Source organism: Anabrus simplex, chromosome 9 (assembly GCF_040414725.1).
Source record: "Anabrus simplex isolate iqAnaSimp1 chromosome 9, ASM4041472v1, whole genome shotgun sequence".
Taxonomy (NCBI): domain Eukaryota; kingdom Metazoa; phylum Arthropoda; class Insecta; order Orthoptera; family Tettigoniidae; genus Anabrus; species Anabrus simplex.
The window spans coordinates 68,631,265-68,646,014 of record NC_090273.1 but is presented as its reverse complement, the minus strand read 5'-3'; the positions used below and the strand labels follow the sequence as shown (position 1 = coordinate 68,646,014).

General features: G+C 39.6%; 1 protein-coding gene across 1 annotated transcript in view; it reads left to right on the top strand.

The window, feature by feature from the left end:
* The window catches only part of LOC136881311 (uncharacterized), a 39,546-nt gene extending 25,621 nt beyond the window's left edge, over positions 1-13,925 (top strand). The window contains exons 3-4 of the mRNA XM_067154120.2: positions 2,897-3,112; positions 12,671-13,925. Of these exons, the coding sequence (XP_067010221.2) occupies positions 2,897-3,112; positions 12,671-12,802 (348 nt within the window). The 3' untranslated portion in view covers positions 12,803-13,925. The remainder of the gene's footprint in view (positions 1-2,896; positions 3,113-12,670) is intronic.
* The last annotated feature ends 825 nt before the right edge of the window (positions 13,926-14,750 follow it).

The window sequence follows — 14,750 nt, the reverse complement described above, 5'->3', positions numbered from 1 at the left end:
GTGGAATTGCGGAAGTGTAGAGTGTTGAATGTGAGGAAAGGAATGTTAAGGATGACACAAACACCCAGTCCACAGGCCAGGGATATTAATCATTTACAATTAAAAACCCCTGACCCGGCCGGAAATCGAGCCCGGGGCCGCTGGGTGACAGGCGCACGCATTGCCCCCTACACCGCGGGGCCGGGAAAGATGGTGTTTACTTCTGATTCCAAAAGTGAAGCAGGTCCTTTGACACCCAAACAAATAAAACTTTCTGTTAGAACACCCAGAAGGAAACATAAGTACAGGCAGTCGTGGGAGAGTATAGAAGAGTATAACAAAGGGTTGCGTCCTGATCCAACATGAGAGGATAGGGCAAAGTGTAAGGTTTGTAACATGATATTTGTCTCGGAATTAAGTAATATTAAAATACACAACAAAAGCGAAAAGCACATTAAAAGCATGCAAGATTTACCCGTCAAAGAAATTTCAGGCTGTTTTCAACAAAGAAACTAACGTAGTGAGTGTTCAGAAATTAGCACACAGTGCAGAAATAAAACTCTTAGGGTTTGTCATGGAACACAATATACCGTATACCATTTAGAACAATGGACCGTTTACAGCGTACTAAAACAGGCATTTCCTATTCCTATTTGATATAATTACTGTTTGCTATTATTGCATGCATTCTATGAATTTTAGTGTCTTTGGATGATGATCAGCACTGTACGGTTTAATGTTAAAAATTATGGTTTATTTATAATTTCTGTATGGTTTTTCAATTTTTGGAGATTGACAACACTGCCTGGAGTACCAGGGTATCCCTCTTAGTCTGACCTATTACCATTGACCTGTCCAGCTTGGGAGGCCCTGCCAGAAGCTCACGCTTCCGCCGGCATAGCTCTTAAGATCATTTAGGTATGCAAGCTCCCATATCGCGACAAGATGAAGATACCAGCGTGAGAGCTAACAGCACTGCTACTTTCAAGAAACATTCCATTGCTTGCAGTCACTGCTGTTCCTCACTATTGCAAGTTTCATATGGTGTACATCTAAATGCGATTGAGAGTATTAGTTTGTATTTTTTTAATAATAATCAGGTTCCTCCAAACAACACCTAGTGTTAATGTAACATTAAAACACAAGTATCCATTAAAAGAAAAACATCCTATTCCCAAACCAACAATAAGCCAGCTAGGCAAAAATGGAAAGTGGAACTGAATAATGACATATGTAACATATTATTTATGTATATTTGACGTGTTTGAAAATGACAATCTCACAAGTTGTCATAATCAAATCATCGTGATTTTGGTAAATACTTTTTCGCTGAAGAAGAGGATTATGTTTTCTCTGAACATGTACAAAAAATATGTATTGAACAGCTTATTGTGTATGGTATTGAAAAGGCAGATTATATTATCTCCTGTTTTTCAGTGTAGTGAGATGGTCAAATTTATAGATTGTGTTTGAAGATGTTGTTTTCTACATTGTGTATTATATTTGTTAGGCTTTTAGGAAATCAAAAGTAATATATGCTGAGTGGCCAAAAGTCGTGGGGAAAACACTAACTGTGATCTTAATAACGAGTTGCTCCTTCACGCAAATGGCAGCAATATGGAGAGACATCGACTCTACAATGTGTTGGAATCATTCTGGAGGGATCTGGACCCATGCATCTTGCACTCCTACCCACAGTTAGTCTTGTGTAGTCGGTACAGTGTTCGTGGAGCATACACCAGCATTGACAGCATCCCATAAATGCTCGATTGGATTAAGATCAGGAGATCTGGAGGGCTAATCCATGGTTGTAACTTCACTGGAGTGCTCCTCCAACCACCTGCGTGCCACCACCGAGCAGTGACATGGTACATTGTCCTGTTGAAACATGGCATCTCTATCAGGGTACTTTAGGGCTGGGAAGGGATGCAGATGGTCTGAAAGAATGTCCACATAAGGTGTACCTGTCACGCTTCCTGTAACCTGAGAATGGGGCCTAATTGACCATGAGAACGCCTCCCAGACCAGAACTGAGCCACCTCCTGCCTCCTTGTTGACACGCAGGATCCATAGCTTCATGGGGCATACGCCGCACTCTCACGCGCCCATCAGTTCAATACAACTGGAACCAGGATTCATCAGATCATACCACATGCTGCCACTGTTCCATGGTCCATTGCTCATATTCGCGGGCCCATGCACATCATTGAACTCTGTGTCATGGTGTCAGCAAAGGGACACGAGTTGGTTGTCGGATGGTGAAGACTATGAGGTGCAGTTGCCTCCTTACTGTCCAGGTAGAAATGGGTTCCCGACTCCCAACATTCAACTGGACAGTGATTGATTCACAGTGGCCCATCGAGTTCCCAGTATGGTTCTGCTGAGGTGATGTGATGTCCATTCATTAAACATCTGTGCTCTTCCCATGTGGTGGTTTACATGGGTGGTAACATTCTCTCTGCGATATTGAAGATCCACCCTCAATATGGGAAACATGGGAAACCTGAATTTGCGCGTAATTTCTGCAATGCTGTGACCCATGTGCCATGCACCGATGAACATCCCACATTCAAAGTCGGTTAACTCGTGACGTGTTGCCAACTTCACGACACTGGTGTCTGTGACAGACTGCTCAGCTACGCCACAGCTAGCCACAACATCAAGGGTCATGCACATCACATTTTCTAAGGGGACACCCCTTCCCATGACTTTTGGCCACTCAGAGTATATAGTTATCAACCCCTATGCCACTGATTGTCACCAAGGTTTTTGATGCAAAAGAGTGATGGATGAATGAACGAACACTGATCTCCATTGTCCCATCTCTTGTAGTTTATGTGAAGGAGCAGTGAATGTCCATGGCTTTATTTTCTGTACTAGGAAATTCTAATGACGTTTGTGTATTTCTTATGTCCAGGGTTTTAACTCTGTTGGTGACCCCCACGGTCTCGTCAGCTTCTTCAAGGCTGATAGTGAAGAAGATTCAGAAGAATACAAGAAACTGGTGGGGTTACTGCGGACGGCCATTGCTATGGTACCACTAACAGAGATTAAGGAATTATGTGCTGGTTTGGATATATCTAGCACCAGTTTTGTAATATTCTTACAGATTTTCAGTGGACCAGAAGTAGAGGTATGTTTTAATGAGTTTAAATTAACCCTGTCTAACTTGAAAAAATAATATTCCTGCTACAGTATACTGTTCTGCAAAGTCTTGCTGGTTAGGTGTTTATTTAGCAAGTTTTCCAACTGTATAACACAAAAGAATCATGAATGCGCTCTTCCCGCACAGTGGCAGGGTCCGCTTGCTGGCATATCTGTCTCCATTTAAACCAATTGAACAGATTGTCTGGAGCGACGTTCACATATACCGTGTCCTCTTTGATGCGATCCGTTCACTGTTTTTCTCGGTTGACCATGCAGTTGCTGGCCTTCAGGCTTCAAACGCATGGCTGTCCTTGTTATGAATGACGTATCCATACCATCTAAGAGTACCTTCCCACAGTTTCTCTACAACTGAATGGGTGCTCGCAAAAACGGGCTAACCAACAAATTTGGAAAAAATGAGTTATGTGCTGCCATCAATTGCGGAAGGTTCAAAGTATCTTCTGTGAGTTGGGCTAACATGAGGCAATCCTGTGTGATGAGATACAACACTTTTAATTTTATGCCATTTTATTTAGTCCAATTTTGTTATTGCAAAATCAGGCTAACAGACGTTTACGGAGGAGGCCGTAAAGGTGGCGTTGCTTTATATGTAGGTTAGCAAACCTTATCCCCATGTATACTAGTGGTTGTGGGTGTTTCTTTTGTTTTTGTGCCAGATGAATGGAAGGATTTAGTAAAAAGAGCTAGAGTAAGAAATCCATTTCAAGTAGTAAAAATGACAAGTGATAAGTTTGTGAGCACTCAACTTTGGCTAGAAAAATTAACCAAGAGAATGGTATCTGTAAATAAGCAAAGAGTACTAATTAGTAAAGTTTCAGGCATACTATTTATGTACCATTTAAGTATTTTTAAAATATGGTATTGTTGAGGAATATGATTGTGTTGACCTTTACAAAAGGAAGAGTAATGGTGGTCGGCCATCACTTGCAGTACAGTGTTACAAAGCCAATAACGCCAGCAAAGCTTAAGGACTTGCTTGAGCTACTTGAATGTCCCTGCAATAGATCACCAGTATTACACAGAACTGACAGCTGGAAATGGCCAAGAGGTGACTGAGAAATCATTTTCCAATGCATTAGAATATGACCCATATGACTGATGATTGTCCCATGAGGGAAAGTTATGTCATATTTCAAAATAAGTCTGAAGCATCTTTATGTCTAAAAAAACCCACGGCACTTATGCCCTTGGAAGGGCTCTGGCCTTCCCAGCGACCGCTACTCAGCCCAAAGGCCTGCAGATTACGAGGGGTCATGTTGTCAACATGACGCATCCTCTCGGCCGTTATTCAGGGTTTTTGAGACCGAGGCCGCCATCTCACAGTCAGATAGCTCCTCAAATCTAATCACGTAGGCTGAGTGGACCTCGAATCAGCCCTCAGGTCGAGAAAAAAATTCCTTACCTGGCCGGAAATCGAACCCGGGGCCTCCAGGCGAGAGGCAGGCACGCTACCCCTACACCACAGGGGCCGGCATCTTTATGTCTAGTTTACTGTATAAAACACCTTTTTGTATTGTATGATCATAAAATAAAGTTTGGTTATGAATCTAAGGTAAACTATTAACTATAGCTAGGTCAACGCAGAAGTAAATTTTCTTCCATTCCTATTTTTCCAAGCACTTTTCGTTTTTAATACAGTTCCTATATATGGTACTGATAATTTAAAGGTACTACATCAATATAAAATAATGAAACAAATATTTTTATGGTATAATTTTTGTTTTTTGACATTTGCAAAAGTTGATTTATCTCTGTTCTGACAAAATGTTGGTTAGCCCATTTTTGCGAGCACCCATTCAATTGGCATGACTCGCAACTGTCATAGGAAGTCATCGTTCTTTGTGTGGTCGAATCGCATTAGTCCAAGGTTCCACCAGAACATTCCCATTTCCAAAGCATGTAAAACCTGCTCATGCTTTGGCTGGCCAGCACTCTGATCAATAGAGAGTGACTGGGTGCACTCTCTATCATTTTGTATACCTGTGACTTGGGGCATCCGGATTCAGGCATCTGAAAGTCTGTCATCATTGCTGCGATGAGGAAGTCAAGGTATTTGAATTGCTCCACAACACAAATTTAGGAAAGCTACCGATCACTAAATGAAACTCAAATATTGATTAGCCACAGCATCTTTAGTGACTAAGGCCTACGGTTCATATTGTAGGTTAGGGGTTCTCCACTTAATCAGTACTTGTATAGTGTTAATTATACTGTATGTATTTACATTTAAAAGTACATTATGACTGCAGGACTAGTTTTGATCCTCTGTTGAAATCATCTTCAGTTACTAAATGTATCATGAACATAAATATGTCAAGATAGCAATATGTATTAAATTTAAAATATTACACTATTTAAGATATATGTAAAAATACTTTGTCCGCTTGCAACTTATCTCTTAATTGAATTATTTTTTCTGGTTTTAGGTCGTACAGAGTTAGTGAGTAGATGACGTTGCTTGCATTAAAGATGCGTGAGTGGAATTCAGCAAAAAGAATATGCAGTAAGACTTAATTTATATAAAATCAAATTTTGGCAAATTGCCTACTGCAGTACCAAAATTGGAAGCTACAGGTCTACCCCTTGTCAAATCGTCAGCAGTTATTGAAGACATTTAAATGTGTCTGCATTCATCGCACAGAAATTAGCTGTGGCAGCTAGCGACAAGCTGTACAAAGTGATCCGTTCAAATCCTAATTTTGAATTTGTCAAGCATATAAAAGACGTATTGTGTGGTGAAAATGCAAAAGACATACAATTTGATCTCACTTTGTCCCGAATGTTTTCATTTAAGCATGCACCTGTCATTTATTGCGACGTAGAAATATAATTTTCTGTGTTTAAGAATGTGCTGACAATCAAGGCAATTTGGAGAACTTAGTTGTACGTACAGGGTTTCAAAAGAAGCTGAAAATGTAACTATGTTGAACTGAATTTTGATAGTGCATATTTTCCAGTTTATTGTGCATGTTTTGCCATACGATAGTGCATGAATGCATGCATATTTTAAGATGTGATAGTGCATGGAAATCCAGGCTCTATTGATAACATATATCCACGAACCTACTATGCTGGCATAGCAGGGGGAGAGGTGATACTCCCACATGGCGCGTCCCAGGTGGTGGATAGGGGGGTCCTGACCGGCTTGCTGGCGGACTTGAGGGAAATAAAATACCTCTCGCAGACCAAACACACAACCCCATGTAGGTGAGGGACGCAGACGAAGAATACACCCACGGTATCCCCTGCCTGTCGTAAGAGGCAACTAAAAGGGGCGACCAACGGATGATTGTATTAGAACTATGCAACTACTTGTGATTAGTACCACCACGCAGGGAACACCCTGGGTCGCTTATACTTGCGCATAGTACCAATATGTTAGGTACAAAATAGGTTTGTGATTAGTAGCAATAGAGTGCGTTGCTGGCTTTTACAATACCTGTGATTAGTATAACTTTAGGAGCGACACCATGGGTGGGTGACACCATGGTTCTGGCTTGCCATATGAGGAACACCACGGGATAGTGCGGGTCCCTGTGGTTAGTACACATATGTGACGAACACCATAGGTTTTCGTTGCCTGTAAATTACCTTTGTGTCGTACCATAATGTGTGGAATACCGCTAGTCTACACTACTTTTGATTAGTACTGCAATATGATAAATACCATGGTTCTACTTTTGTAGCGATAAGTACCGTTACAAGGGGCCGATGGCTTGGATTTTGGACTCCTTTTGACTACAAGCATCATCGATTCGGTATTATGCTATAGAAGCAGTCCCTTGGTCAGTAATACTATTGTTTTACGTCATTCTCTGTGAATGTGAGGCATTGCGGGCCGGATCCACCGATTGTTTTAAATTCATATCCATCCATTCATTCTTCGTCCTCATGTTTTGAAATCTGATCAGTGGAGGATTTTGGACGTTTACTTTTCATTCCATTTCATCTCATTTCATACCATGTTAGTCCCCTTGAAACAACAAGCATCATCATCATCATTAATAACATATAACAAGGTGTACAGTAACGACTAATGTGACATCACTGATGATACACTTTCTATTACAACACACTCTGTTTACATAAATCCACAGCCGCAGCATCTTTGGCGACCGAGGCCTACGCTAACAACTAATGTGACGTCACTTCCATCACATATTTTGTCACGTTCCACAAATTTTCCGATGACCTCCAGCCATAAGACATATCCATGTGAAAAAATGATAAATTAAAATATTTTAAATGGCTCCTAACTAATTTTTTGCAGAGAGAACACCACATAATGATGTCAAATTACACTGCTGACAGTTTTCAACACAATTGGAGGAATTTATATGAAAAAGATTCAGTCGGATGTTGTTCTTAATTTGTTTCTGCCAGGAAATTTTTCTCAACATAACACACTCGTATGGAGCATTTTAAAACTGAGGCACAGGTAGGCATCACACTTGACTCAGTGAGTTTTGGTTCTATTTTTGAATGGCCTGGCACCTACTGACCAATCACAAAAGAAACAATAGAAGTACACTCCGTGAGACCCCACACATCATTGTATTGTTACTCTGAATGCACCTGCAAATAGTGAGCCATCTGGTGATAAATAAGTGTGTTCATTTTATCAATACGGCAATGGCCAAGTGTTTTCCAATTTCAAACTGTCATTGTTAGAACAAATTAAATTTATTCCTATGTAAGGAATGATATATTTATCCATATTTTCTATACTTCACAATTACAATTACAAATTGTAGGACATGTTTCAGTCATTCTTTTGACCTTTCTTAGATACAGATGCATAGGGCTTACACACAATAAAATTCATTCAGATGACATTAAAATTAACCCTTCTGAGTGGGAGCATTTAAAAATCTAGCCTTCACTGGATGCGGGAGGAGCTTTTACTGGGCATTTAAAGGCTGGCATACCTGTGCACCAAACTGTTTTATGATACCATACTTGTTCATTTCCAACCAATTTTGATTATATTGGAAATAGCTTTTTGATCCACTGCATATAATGTGTTTAGTCTCATTGTCATTGAAGTGAGGTAATTTGCATTTGGATTGAAATTTTTCTAAAAATATGAATCATATAAGGGGCATGGTGGTACAATTTTTCGAGAAGTAAGGCCTAACATTTAGTTTTTGTACTATTCACATCAACATGAAGAGGGCTAAGGTAACATACATCTCATTTTCGTTGACCGGAATCAATTCCCTCACCCTAGATCGAAATGGAAATAACATTCCTTGGGTCTTTATGCACCGCTAAGTGTAGTGATAGCCAACGGCCGTAGCCGTGTTGAAACACCAAATCCCGTGAGATCTCTGAAGTTAAGCAACATTGGGCGTGGTCAGGAGTTGGATGGGTTGCCGCGCGCTGTTGGGGGGGGGGGGGGTGTAAGGGAAAGGAACTGGCCACCCTACCGCATGTAAACTCTGGCTCAGGAACACCTTTGCAGAGGTTCGGACCTGCCTTTGGGCAGAATAACCCTTACCCAAGTGTAGCGATTTGTTTCTGTTACACTCATCTGGACGAATTCAGGTGAAAAAGAAAAAGTTTACTAGTTGCACATCATTGAGAACTAAACATTGGGGTGAAAAGGCCTTATAAAATGTTTATTTCTTATGTAATTATCCATATCATCCCAGAAAAAGCTATACTAAGCACTACCACATCTAGCATGAATAGTGTCAGATACAACAGTCTCTTCTGTATCATTTCAGCCTCATCTCGGTCTAAAGTCGGCAATATCAACATCACTGTCATCAGAATCATCGCTAAAATTATAACTACTATCCTCATAATAACTAAAACATTCATTTAACATGCCCTTGTATAGCATCGCTATACAAATTTACTGTTGCCAGTGCGGGAAAAGTACACGAGCGAATAGTCGATGAAATTTACACATCGATAACGAGGTGAAAAATCGTTAAAATGAATCGATAGTTGTATGAAATGAAAGAATGAAGAATGACTGTGAAGAGACCTCAGACATAGTTCGAAGGAAGCTCACAAGATGGAACGACAATGCAGATGTGGTGCAATGCGTGTCAGACACATCACTCCACAGCAACAGACAACCATTGCATGACGTGCGCTACACATCACTCCACACTGTCGGGTTAAAAGAAACATCATGTTACAGGTCAATAAATTATGTCTTTTAAATACAATTCTTAGAAGAATATACTTAGCCTCCATGGCTCAGGTGGCAGTGTGTCGGCCTCTCACCGCTGGGTTCCGTGTTTCAAATCCCAGCCGCTCCATGTGAGATTTGTGCTGGACAAAACGGAGGCGGGACAGGTTTTTCTCCGGGTACTCCAGTTTTCCCTGTCATCTCTCATTCCAGCAACACTCTCCACTATCATTTCATTTCATTTGTCAGTCATTAATCATTGCCCCAAAGGAGTGTGACAGGCTTCGGCAGCCGGCACAGTACCTATTCTCACTGCAAGATGGGGGCTTCATTCATTCCATTCCAGACCTGGTCGCTGACTGGAAGACTGGTTGTAGGTTTTCATTCATTCATCTTAGAAGAATATACCGTATAATACCGAATACCACCCGCCACTGAATAAGACCTGTACCCTAAATTTGAGACGGCAAAGTATGGAAAAAAATAAAAAAATCAAATAACTTACATACCTATTTAATTTTCTTCAAATATACCACAAATATAAATTCAAATAGCGTACAATTAATAAAATCATAAATAAAATCAGTCCAATACTCAGATAATTCACAATTCACATTCGTTCTCATATCATTAACACACTAACCCCTACATTGTTTTTAATATCATTTAATTTAATTGGTATTTTTAGTAGTTTTTAAGTGAATCAATGTACCTGCAAATTAACTTGTTTAAAATCTTAGCAATTCTCCTAAGCTACAATAACAGCTGAGGATGTTCCTAAATAGGGAACGAAACATGTACTGTTGACAAATAAATTTGCCAAAAGGCAAAAAAAATACCAAACGGTGGAAGTATTTTAAATATTGTAAAACTTAGTAATTCACAATTCACCGTCGCCATCTGAAGTTTCACCATAGAAACTTTCATCGCTGGCATATTTCCACAAAAAGTCGTCCTCGCTACCGTCCACTGAATTTGAAATTCCACATTTCTTAAAGCTTTTGGACACTAGATCGTTGGGAGTGCACCACCCATCCGGTTGGTGTTAATGTGTGATCACCATCAGACTTCCATTCGGTGTGCAACTGTTTCATTGCAGTTTTGAAAGGCCGGTTCACGCACACATCCAACAGCTGTAGAATAGAAGTGAGTCCTCCGGGAATTTTTGCAAGATCGGTTTTCCTTTCCTGATCATATCTTTTACAGCGTCAGTTTTATGTCTTCGGTAACTCTCCAACACAAACATGTTTTGTTTTTGTAACAAAGCTCCCAGGTGACGTTGACAAACGCACTTTACCCAGTCCTCAACTGACGCACTGTTCATCCAGCTGGACTCGTGTTCTAACAATAACACCGGACAACAAGTTTCCTTTTGAAAGTGTTTTCCTTTTCAGAACCACATATGGAGGGAGTTTGGTTCCATCCGCTAATATGCACAACATTATCATGCATTGTTGCTTTTCGTTACCACCTGTTCTGAAGGTTACACTTTTAGAACCCTTCATATCCACTGTATTTTCCAACGGCATTTCAAAATAGACAGGTGTCTGATCAGCAATCCCAGTTTGTGACAGCAAATAAGAATTTTGCTTCCTCAAATGGATAATGTGACACTGAATACTACCAGTACTACAGAACAATTACACACGAACAGAAAAATGCAGCTTCACAAGCCAAACTATTATTAACAACAGGCAAGGCCTGCAAATTTAAGGCATACACCAAAAGAGAAGTTACGTAACAAATAATGAATGAAAAATTAAGAATTAGGAGGATCAAATTTCAACTCTACCAACTGCGGTGTTACAGAAAATAAAATTATAAAAAAAATAATTATTATTAACACATTAGATGGTATAATATATATATATTTCATTGCACATAAATAAAAGATTTAACACAGTGCAAAATCGTTGTTATTGAATTTAATGTGAGGTGGCCTTGAAAGCAGCATAATGCGCATATGAGATAGAATTAAAACCCAACCTTAGAAGAAGCAGAAAAACAAGAATGATCCCATTACGAGAAATCAGCCAACACAGGACATCACACAATAAATAAAGGTACAATTAGAGATCACATTACAAGAATAGGAAAATATTGTTTGAATGAAATATACCAATAATAATAAGGTATCACCAAAATATACAAGTAGAAATTGAACACAAACAAGAATTCCAACTAAATAATAAGTATATAATGACCTTTATACCCGTAAGCCCATATGCCGCGATTCCAAATTACCACATTAATAATATACAGTAACTACTTTCACATGACACGGTTTCGCAATATATTTTTTAACAAATTTAATTTATTAGTCCATGTTAGGAAATTTTTGGGTGCTGAGGATAATGCTTATACAATTAACGCAGAAAATCGTTGCCAAAAAGTCTCTATTTTGCACACACATGACCTAACTGAATTCCGAAACAAAATGAAGAAAATAATTGAATAACAATGATAAGAGATTAAGGCATGACCTTAATTTTCAGTTAGGTTATCCCGGAGTATCCCACTGCATTCCGCTGACTAGCAAAGATGTCTTCTTGAACACACGCCAGCGCACCTCCATCTTGGACCAAAGTCACAGAGCACGTCTCCGGCGAGAAAGAAGCTCGCACTCAAGAAACAAGTTGAGCGCATGCGCACCAGTATTGATTTCCATATTGAACGAATAGTGTACGACTCAGCTATGATGCAATAATTGCAGAGCACACATTTAGATAATTTGAACGGTAGATCACACCAATTAAACAGGCACACCAAACAATGGACGATTAAAGGGGAATGAAATCCCAGTACACAAGTGGTTGGCCGAATGGTCAGCATCCTGGCCTTCGGTTCAGAGGGCCCTGGGTTCAATTCCCGGCTGGAACCTTCGTTGGTTAATTCCATTGGCCCGGGGGCTGGGTGTCTGTGCTGTCTCCAACATCCCTGCAACTCGCATACCACACATAACACTATCTTCCACCACAATAACACGCAGTTACCTACACATGGCAGATGCCGCCCACCCTCATCAGAGGGTCTGCCTTACAAGGGCTGCACTCGGCTAGAAATAGCCACACGAAATAAAAAATAAAAATGTTCCAATAAATACAGTGTCACTTATTCACGTTGCAAACTGCACTATGATACCACAATAATTATAAATTTTATCATTCTGAAATGAAGTCTACAACTTCTAAATTACAAACCATGTTGTTTCCTTGACTGCACTTCTGTTCTGTATTTTGATTTTATGTATCTGGCAACCCTGTTCTCTGTGAAAACTTATAGCCTCAACTTATGATTTTATGATAATATTCAGTGATAATATTCAAACAGGATATGGCGTCTGCAATGATTTCAGTTTCCTTGTTATCTTTGTTGCAGGAAATCATCTCTAAGATAGAAGATATTCCTGGGGTTAAGGAGATACATGAGTTTCTAGAATCAAAAGGAATTAAGGTAAACTTACGTTTCTTGGCAGTGTTCATCATCTGGTTAGCGACCGGACTGTTCTAGCCATGAGCTCATCGTCACTTTCTTGTTTGTGTGCTGCAAAATAAATCTTAAAGCTTCCAAACTTTCGTATTTACCGAACACACAATTATTTTCCTCAATTGGTGATAGCAACTTCTCCCACTGCTTCTCCCACACATTAATGGGATCACAAGTGCAAACTGTGTTACATATGTGGATTTGGGCCTGTTTTATGGGTGAGTGCCCTTTCTGAAACCAACCCAGGATTATTTGATTCAAGAACTGTAAAAATAATCCAAAGAGAAGCAGCTCGATTTGCTCTAGATGATTTCCAACAAAAGAGTGGCATTACAAAGATCTTGCAAAGTTTGGGCTGAGAAGACTTGAGAGAAAGGAGACGAGCTGCTCGACTAAGAGGTATGTCCTGAGCTGTCAGTGGAGAGATGGCGTGGAATGACATTAGTAGACATAAGTTTGAGTGGTGTCTTTAAAAGTAGGAAAGATCACCATATGAAGCTAAAGTTGGAATTCAAGAGGACAAATTAAGGCTAGTATTAATTTACAGGAAGGGGAGTTAGGGATTCGAATAACTTACCAAGGGAGATGTTCAATAAATTTCCAATTTCTTTGAAATGATTTAAGAAAAGTGTAGGAAAACAACAGGTAGGGAATCTGCTGCCTGGGCAACTTCCCTAAATGGAGATCAGTAGTGATTGGTTGACCCTATGTGGAGGAATGTCAAGAAAAACGCCAATTATCTCAGCGCCAAATGTCCAGATCGATGTTCGTGTTTTTCAGGTTTTAGGTGATGATGGTATGGTACAAAATGTTATGGAAGAATCTGAGGAAGTGGACAGTGATGACGACAACATGATTAAAAGTGTACTGGAAACAGAAGTGTTGCTGCTGAAGTCTTTACTTGTTTTGAAACCACCTTATAATGAATGGAATGACAGGACTTAATGCAATCCTGTGCAGATTCTTACTGTCAAGTGCCTGCATGTGCTGGCTGCTGTAGAAGAGTATCACCCTAAAAGCACTCTTATCTTTTATGGATGTGTGTAAATAAAAAATGTTGTTTTAGCATGTTATCTTTTTTGTAGTGCAGGTTGAAGAGTTCTTTTTAATGTTTCATTGTATTCAGAAATACATTTGTGTTCAGTTATTTGAAACTTTATATTTATTAATCTTACGACAGCCATCCTTGGAATACATCAACACCATCTTTAATTGTGACCTAAGACAAATATGTCTTGTTACTTCATAGAACTGTCCTATAGGTCCATTTTTACTCAGACTAACAAAAATGTAAATTAATAATTTTAAACTCCAGAAATTACTTGCAATTATCTGAAGAAAAAAAGATATGATAAAATTCCTTAAGAACATCTCATTCCAACTTCAGATTTCAAAAATATCCCTGTGCTCCTGTGCTCCTGGCTGCTTCCCTTAGTGCCCTGAACTGTACCTCCCTGCAAATCATTCTGCCATGTGCACAACTGAGACCTTAGGTTAAATGAAGTAAATGGATGCCTGGCTATATCAGCAAACTACGAATAATTTTTTCTGAATTATTGTATACCACAACCGAGTATAAAAGATCTGGCTATGTCTGCTAATGTTTTGTCTGTGGCAACATTGCTGTTGTCCAAAATAATTATAGAAGTGTGGCTGGAAATGAAATGACAAATTTATTGAAGAAAGCACAAAAAAAGGAAATTATTAATTAGTCTTTTTCTGTTTTAATTGCTATTATGCATAAGAAATTATTCTGTTTCAATTAATAGGTGAAATGAAATGGCGTATGGCTTTTAATGCTGGGAGTGTCCAAGGACAAGTTCGGGTCGCTAGGTGCAGGTCTTTTGAATTGACGTCCATAGGCGACCTGCGCATCATGAGGATGAAATGATGATGCAGACAACACATACACCCAGCCCCTGTGCCAGTGGAATTAACCAATTGTGGGTAAAATTCCCGACCCTGCCGGGAA